This window comes from Ipomoea triloba, chromosome 1 (assembly GCF_003576645.1).
Source record: "Ipomoea triloba cultivar NCNSP0323 chromosome 1, ASM357664v1".
Taxonomy (NCBI): Eukaryota; Viridiplantae; Streptophyta; class Magnoliopsida; order Solanales; family Convolvulaceae; genus Ipomoea; species Ipomoea triloba.
In genome coordinates, this window is record NC_044916.1 from 13,282,982 (window position 1) to 13,291,809 (window position 8,828).

Here is an 8,828-nt window from a genome sequence, read left to right on the forward strand (position 1 = left end):
ACAGACTCACATGCTAACTCCAGAAAGGAGATAGGATAGGAGAATATCACCAAACAAATTCAATAGATATTTTCCAATGTCTTTTTTCAAATACATAGGTAGCTATTTATATACAAGGTTATGAAACTACCACTACCTCATTAGTGTGTAATAAGTATAACTACCCATGAATATAATAATAATAATAATAATAATAATAATAATAGTAATAATAATAATAATAATAACAACAACAATAACAACAATAACAACAACAATAACAATAATAACAATAATAACAACAATAACAATAACAATAACAATAACAATAATAATAATAATAATAATAATAATAATAATAATAATAATAATTGGTTCTTTTTTATTTGATTAATGCATAAATTTCTTCTTTTGAAAAAAATGGAGGTGACATTATGAAGTGAATTCAGACAGCATTATTCTTTACAGTAAATATTGACATCAGAACTTTTCTCAAAAGGAAATATGCTTTTTCAATCTCATTTGAAGCATGGGTCGTTGGTGGAAAGTGATAATGTTGAATTTGGCAGTGACATTGCGAAGAGAATATATTAAATTTCTTGTTTTTATCCTTTCAGCCAGTGAGGATTGAGGCCTACCAACGAAACCCTCCAAAAGTACGATTCTCTGTTCTGGTCTCATCCTTAGAAAAGAAAATAAATTTACAAAAATGAGAAAAGACTGATTTAAACCCAGGAATTGGAAGTAAAATTTAATACAACAGCATATTCAGTTACTATAAAGAGACATAGGGATGAATGTTCTTCAACATCATTATTTTTATCGATTTTTAGGTTCTTTTTTCTTTTTCTGGTGATAATGTTGCAGACTGAGGATGATGAGATTGATCGTGTACATAAGAATCTGGAAGGACCACACTTTATGAATTTATTCATCCCACACTGTTAAGTTGTAGCCATCAACTGAAAATGACTTTCAGATTTGAAATCTAAAATAATTGATGCCCCTTAGCTTTGTGTGTGTTTGGTTATATATTTGGCCTCATTGTAGGTGTTACTTTTTAATCTATAAAATAATAGGTAATTATTGTTTAAACTTTGTATCTGATGAGGATATATATATATATATATATATATATATATATATATATATATATACACACACACGTAAGTATGGATAGGCTGGATCCAACTAGTTTTGCAGCTTTAATTTCTAGACCTCCAAGGCCGGGAAACTACTCTCTAGAGTCAGGTTTTGTTTAAAAAAGTATAACGCCAATCATCACGGTTTTGATATTCACATTAGTGCTCGATACATGTTGTGACCAACCTGAGCTACCCATAGTCATATGCCACATTAATCTTGTAGAACGACCTCATTTTTAAGACCTCTAGTACATTTCGTGACCTAGTTAGAGCCTCCCACACTCACTTGTAATCAGATAAGTGTCAAATACACTATGTTTGTGGGATATTTTGGAGGAGTCACTACTACAGAAAACACATTTAACGTCGGTTTTTTAAAAAACCGACGTCAAATATTTACGACGTCGGTTTTACTAAAAAACCGACGTTAAATAATTTTTAAAAAATTACGATAACTATACGACGTCGGTTCTTCTAAAGAACCGACGTCGTATCGTTATGTACAACGTCGGTTTGTTTCAAATCGACGTCGTACATATTTTATTTGTTTTTTATTTTTTTTAAAATATAAAACGACGTCGGTTCTTCTAGAGAACCGACGTCGTTTTTTTTTAAAAAAAAAAAAACAAACGGCGTCGGTTGTAGCTACAACCGACACCGTAGAGCTTTTATAAAGTACCGTTCGCACAGCAGATTTTCAGATCTGCGTTTTTCTTTCTATCACTTTTCGTTCTTCTTCTTCGACTAAGGACCGCAGCCACCGGCCGGACTTCCACCCTCGCACAGCCACCGGCCGACGCACCTCCACCGCCGCTCCTCCACCGCCGCAGCTGCACCGCCCACCGCACCTCCACCGAGCCTCGCCACTGCGCAAGCGACCGCCCTTCGTCAACGCCGCCCCGCACGGCCACCGCCTCCCTGCCCAGCCACCACCGGCCCGCCCAACCACCGCCCCTGCCCGTGACTCCGCTGGCGGTAAGCTTCGTTTTTTTTTTTTTTATTTCGAATTTCGAATTATTTTTTGATACATTATGAATTTTAGAAATTGTTATATATTTTAGGAATAATAATGCATATTAGGGCTTATAAATTAATAATTTCGGATTTTAAGAAATTATTGTCTATTTTAGGAATAATAATGCATTGGTGCCAATATTTAGTTGATGAATGGATTGATAGATTACTTCTTTAGCTTGATGAATTGTGAGATTTATGTTAAATACTTGTTGTTTATTAGTGTTATTGAATTGTGAGATTTATATTGAAAATTCAATGTTTTATTAGTTATTGTAGTATACTTTATTAGTTTGATAAGTTGTGATGTTTATTAACTTTGATTAATTGAGAACTTTATTAGTTTGATCAATAGTGAATTATAAATGTTAATTTGTTACACAGGTTCTGAAACTTATGTGTGAATTGGAAATATACTGTACAGGTTTTAGGTAGATTCGTAAAATATTTTTAATATTTAAAAAATAATAATAAACGACGTCGGTTATTTCATATTAACCGACGTCGTTTATTATTTTTTTAATTTTTTTTTTAAATAAACGACGTCGGTTTTTTAAAAAAACCGACTTCGTTTCATTTTTTTATTTTTTTTTTAAATAAACGACGTCGGTTTTTTTAAAAAAACCGACGTCTTCATATTTTTTTTATTTTTTTTAAATAAACGACGTCGGTTTTGTTAAAAAAACGACGTCGTTTCTTATTTTTTTTATTTTTTAAAAATAAACGACGTCGGTTTTTTTTAAAAACCGACGTCGTTTATTTATTTTAAAAAATAAAAAATACATACGGCGTCGGTTTTTACAACCGACGCCGTATCATTTATATACAACGTCGGCCAGATCAACGTCGATTTTTAACCGACGTTAAAAGTGCTAAAAAACCGACGTTAAAGATGTTTTCTATAGTAGTGAGTGCATATTTTGTGCTTTAATTGTTGTCCTTAGAATGGTCTAATTGCCATAAATTGAACTAAGGACTAATTTTGTGTACTATTGTGTTTGCTAGGCAAAAGGGACCAAGTCAAGGGAAAAATACTAAAGAAAGGAGCCAAAATAAGAAGATTGCGGAATTGGTTCTGCTAGTCATGCATGGAACCATGTAGTATTTGACCTCATGACACAAACTCCTGAGACTGGGTTCTATAGATCACGTCACTCGTCAAGAGATAATAACTCTCGTGACAAGGTGAAGCAACACGCTGGTTCTGCCCATCACGCCTGTAGTCACAAAGTGAGGGGGTGTGACGAAGGCTTCTACATTCTGGTTTTGTTTGTCACACCACACATCACGGCGTGATGAGCCTCATGACAGGGGGTGCAAATGCGGCTATAAACAGGGTTTTTGCTCTCATTTGTGGGGATCGAAATTTTTATTTACTTTACGTTTTAAAGAGAGAATCCTCCCTAGGGTCACGTTCTTAGAGCAACTTGACACATCGATCTAAGGATTCTAGGGGGATTTCAACTACAATTGATTGAAGATTTCTTTGGAGATTGAAGATTGTTCTTGAAGCTAAGTTTGTTCATTTCAATTAATTGTAGTTTACTTTTGTTTCAAATGCTTCCATTGATTCTTCATTCTAGCTATACAATTGTGACAAAGTGCAGCTATTTTTTAGGGAATTAGGATTAGGTTTACTTGTTAGTATGCTAGAATGTTTTGATTGCAATTAGGATGTGACTCGATGCATTGATTTGAATTCTTGTTGGAAGTGGACTTTTGTATAATGACAGTTGTATTATACAAGAGGTCTAGGAGGCGTGTAGCCACTAAGAGATTAGGACTACACTATAGCCTACTCTACTTGCAATTTCCACTTTGCACCGAGAGGTAGAGCTCGGAAGAAGATATGGACTGATCTAAGTGTCCAATGAAATGGCTCAAGTAGTAGGGTTGCTACGGGAGTAGTTTTCTACTACTTGATAGGCTAAATAGACCACGAGAGTGGCTTGGCAATGGGAACATCTATCTTCCAAGAATTATGATCAATGCATTACACTACTTTCTATACTTAGGGTCATTCTATTGCATACAATCAAGGAACATCTAGTCCTAGTCCTCTCCATTCACTTACTTGCTTCTTCTTCTCCCAAAAGGTTGAATCCCCAACCCCAAGGGCCCCCCACGCCCTGGCCTGACAAAGCATCTGGGAAGATGTAAATCATGGTAACTCAATTGAACACATAGACTAGACCTTTGCTCATTGCGCACAAGAAGCCCCCCTCACTTTGAGAGGTTGCTTCTTTACAAAATTACTTGTTGCTTTACTTTCACTTGTTACTTTGACAATGCTCTTTGTTTAAGTCTTGGGACCTAGCTTTTTACGGTTCTTACGCACTTGTGCTTACGTGCATTGTTCAATTCCCATTCATCATCCTTAGAGAACGACATCCCAAGGAATATTCACCTTTCCAAACCTTCATTCGATCCCACACATACTACAATTATCATAATCAAAAGTGTGATTTAATTTTAGTCTCCGGATTGTTTTAATCGAGTTAGTTGTATTGGTTTATAATTGTCATAGGTAAGTAAATATATATCACTTTTTACTATTCCAAATTATTGTAATTTTGCCTCCTAACCTCCCTCCACTGAAAATGACAATAGGTAGTTAAAATTCGATTACGTATTAGAAATCTCACACTATCGCCTTCGATCGTGACGTTAAATGAAGCGACAAACCAATACGCTAAGCCCTAGGTAATAATAACTATATTTAAACAAATGAATGCATTAAACAAACTTTACCGGCCTAATGAATGTGTTAATCAATTATTGACTAAAAAGGGTTTTTCTTTTCTCGTGCAGTCAATCATGACATAGCAAGTCAAGCAAAAATAATAATAATAAAAATTTGTCTACTATACGCACCAAAAAATAATTTTCTTGAACTAACAAATGCGCATTATATATTTTGATAATTGCAATATGATTAAAAACATGAAAAGAAGAATACAAAAAAAAATTCTGCATACATTTGTACTATTCAGCTAGGGACAGGTCCATCCTCAAACAAAACAAAACAAAAATGGACACCTTGAAATTCAGCATAGCATTAATTAACAACCCAAATGCCGTTGAAGCAACCTCAGCTACTTTTCACTTCCTCACTCCAAACAAAATATACTAAACTATTGTCATGCTCTTCCTCCTATACGGATTCCATATATATCAGATATGATTCATAATATATAGGAAGACACTTGAAATTTTTAAAAGAAAGAAATCTTAGTTGAAGACAATAATTTAACTATTTGTTGGTTGGAGGTCTGAAAACCTAGTATCTTGTTGCCGATGAACATTGGAAATACAATAGTAGTCACCAAGTAACATTTGAAACGTGATACCAACTGTTATGCAATTATAAAGAAATGAAATTAGTTATGAGGGAAATCCGCAACCACTACCTGACGTTGTGCACTAGGTAAATCCCTCATTGTAACCCTAGTCGGCAAAGGACAACAAGGAGGTAACTAGTTTGGGTTGACCGACTCAAACCAAGAAAGTTAAGATTCGAATTCGTGACCTTGTGGTTACAAGTTTGTAAGTTTAGCAATTTTGACTAGGGTTCCATTTAGTGTAGTGTAGTGATGAGAAGCTTAGCTTGATTCTAACAAGTTTAAGATTTTAAAATATCACTCACTAAGCAGAGTAGATATGGTGTATTATATCATATGTCATTTATTTTCACACATGTAGTGTAATATATTAATCATTGAAATGAAACCTAGCTAGAGCCAAGCAAGAGTACAAGATATAGTTATTATTTTCAAAAATGGTCATCATGTACCATAAATAAGGCTAAAAGTACACGCATGCATACATACAGTGAGTAATTAAGAAGCCAGTGGAAATGTCTACCACATACAAAATTAAATTAATATAATGCAACCCATCCAGGGCAGCCAGTATAATACAAACTATTATACTTTCTTTTTTCTTTTTTTTTTTGGAATTAATTCAAGAAAAATGTGGAGACAAAGATGAAGATGAAGAAGAAGATGCATTGTCTATGGATTTCTCAGTCTCATCCTCAGCTTCCTCTAGCAAGGACAAAGAAGAACAAAAAGATAAAGGAGAGGTGAAGGAATGGGTAGTAGAAGAAGATGAAGAAGAAGAAGAAGAAGATAGTTGACAATGGCTATTAAAAGTATTGATTGAAGATGTGGATGATGATGAGGAAGAAGAAGGGACATTAATGGTGTCAGATTCTTCATTGGCTAAACTCTGATCCATGAAAAGCTCAACCAGCAAGTCCACAAAAGCTCCAACTATATATCCATGGCTGGTTTTTCCGTTGAGTCTCAGATAGCAAGCCAGGAGCTCTTCTAGAAACTTCCAATCGTGCGGAAACCCGCCGCCGTGGGCTTCCACCATCTCCGCCATTGATCTCCTGAAATCCGCAAAAGGGTTCCTGGACGCGATTTCCATCTCCACGCTCTCCTTGAACACAAAACTCTCCCCGCCGCCGCCGGCCACCGTCCGCGGCGGCTCTTCCTCCTCCAACAGCTTCGACGATCTCGCTCCCCCCGGCTCGAAGAACAGCCTCTCCGACGACCTCAAGCGGCGAATCACATTCTCTACACACTCGCCGCCATCGCCAAAACTTTCCGCCGCCGCCTGCGGCGGCGGCGGCGGCGGCGGAGGCGGAAACTCACCGCAACAGACGGAACATTCATCAACGAGATACGCCGAGTTCAGAGTCTTTAACATGGCGTTACTGTCGCTATCGGCTCGAAAGGAAAGGGTTTTGGGATTGCCAATAAAGCCGCAGCTCGGCCATGGCGGCCATGCTTCTGAGGTTCTGAACAGAAATGGAAGCTTCATTTTCTTCCCCATTTTTTTTACCTTTGATGAAGAAGAAGAAGAGGAGAAATGAATATGGCTTGTTGGGGGGATGGATGGGAGAGAAGCTCTTTTTCTGCACTGTTAAATGTTGCAGTTAATGTTGTAGACAGGGTTGTTGTTCAATTCAATAAACAGATTTAATTTTAAATGGATTTATTGCCACTCTATGCTGCTAAACTATAACAATAAATACTCAATTTTGTATTTATATTCATTATATTTCTCCTTTTCTTTTAATAAGCAAAAAAAAATAAAAAATGCAATATTTGAAAATGTAAAATAAGATGTACGATGCTAGAAAAATTGGTGCTTTAATTTTATGCAAATTCATATTTAATAGTATTAATATTACACTTCAAAACAATAATCATCATTGGCAAAAACTTGTGTGAGACCGTCTCACCATGAGACGGGTCAGGTCGGGTTAAGATACAAATGTAATACTTATATGCACAAACGTCATACTTATATGCTTAAATGTAATACTAATCAGGAATAAATTTTTTGTTACTTATAAGGGTAAATGTAATACTTTTAAGGGAAAATACAATACTTTTACATTTCGATTTAAAAGTATTACATTTGTCCTCAAAAGTATTATATTTGCCCTTATAAGTAAGGGGCACTTGTCAACATTACTTGTTATGAAAAATGTATTACTTTTTGTCTTATAAGTAACAAAAATTGTATTCTTGATTAGTGTTATATTTGAGCATATAAGTATGACATTTACACATATAAGTATAACATTTGCATGGTGCTTTGACCCGACCCAACTCGTCTCACAAACAAGAATCCGTGAGACGGTCTCACACAAGTGTGACCCATCATCATTTAGTATCCTTACTATGTTTGTATGTTAAAATAAGTAGAATGAGTAGAAACAAATACAATTTGTGTGTTCGATTTTCACGAGTAACAATTTTTCTTGAGCCAATTCCTGTGCCTCTCAGAGCTAGCAGATTAGTCGGATAGACTCGACTATGGGATGGAGAAAGACTCGGAACACCTCGTGGATTAAAAAAAAATACTATTTATTGTATACATTGTAAATTAGTACATCTACACACATAAATGCATAGAAATATGCACAAAGAATTTCATTATTTTTTCACTTCTCTCCTGAAGTGGATCTCCTTCAAATAAAAAAAAATGATGTTTTATTTTGACTTTTCAACTAAATACAATAATATATCTCCTTAAAATAAATGAGGGATGCTTAATTCAGTAAAATATGTGGGGTTAATAATATTACTCTATAAATATTACATGGAATTATCTATTTTTATAGATAGTTTTTTGAAAGCAAAAGTTAAAGTAGATTACCGCGGGCAAAATAATCGAAACAAAGTCAGATGGGACAAAGTTCTAATACAAAGCACTAGCCTGATGATAGGCTTTAGAAGTTAAAATATGAGCAACTAAGTTTAACTATCTAGAGACATAATGAAAGGAGTAATTAACGAAAGAAGACAAAAGGGAAAATGACATATGTAGTCCTCCCGTTACTGATCACGTACTTATAGACTCAACCCCTAGGTTATTAGTGTTTCTCCTTTTAATCCCTCAATTATTCTAAAACTAGTAGTTTTAATCCTTTGCATTAATACTTCATTAGGTTTAGATGAAAAATTAATTAAACAAAAAAAAAACTTAAATGGCATGATTAAACATCAAATTAAAATTTAATAGTTTTTTCTTCCTCTTGTATTTAAAACTCTTACATCTATTTACTACCCGGTTGGAAGTAGAAATTTCTCTAATAAATTCATTGGAACACTGAAAATCAAAATTTCATGTTTACTCCCGTGATTTAGAAGTTTTTTAATTAATTTTGTA

General features: G+C 34.8%; 1 protein-coding gene across 1 annotated transcript; it reads right to left on the bottom strand.

Moving 5' to 3' along the window:
- Positions 1-5,909: 5,909 nt before the first annotated feature.
- LOC115999503 (transcription repressor OFP15-like) lies at positions 5,910-7,096 on the bottom strand. The gene has a single exon (XM_031239353.1). The coding sequence runs from the start codon at positions 6,978-6,980 to the stop codon at positions 6,102-6,104; it is 879 nt and encodes a 292-aa protein (XP_031095213.1). The 5' UTR covers positions 6,981-7,096; the 3' UTR covers positions 5,910-6,101.
- Positions 7,097-8,828: the final 1,732 nt, after the last annotated feature.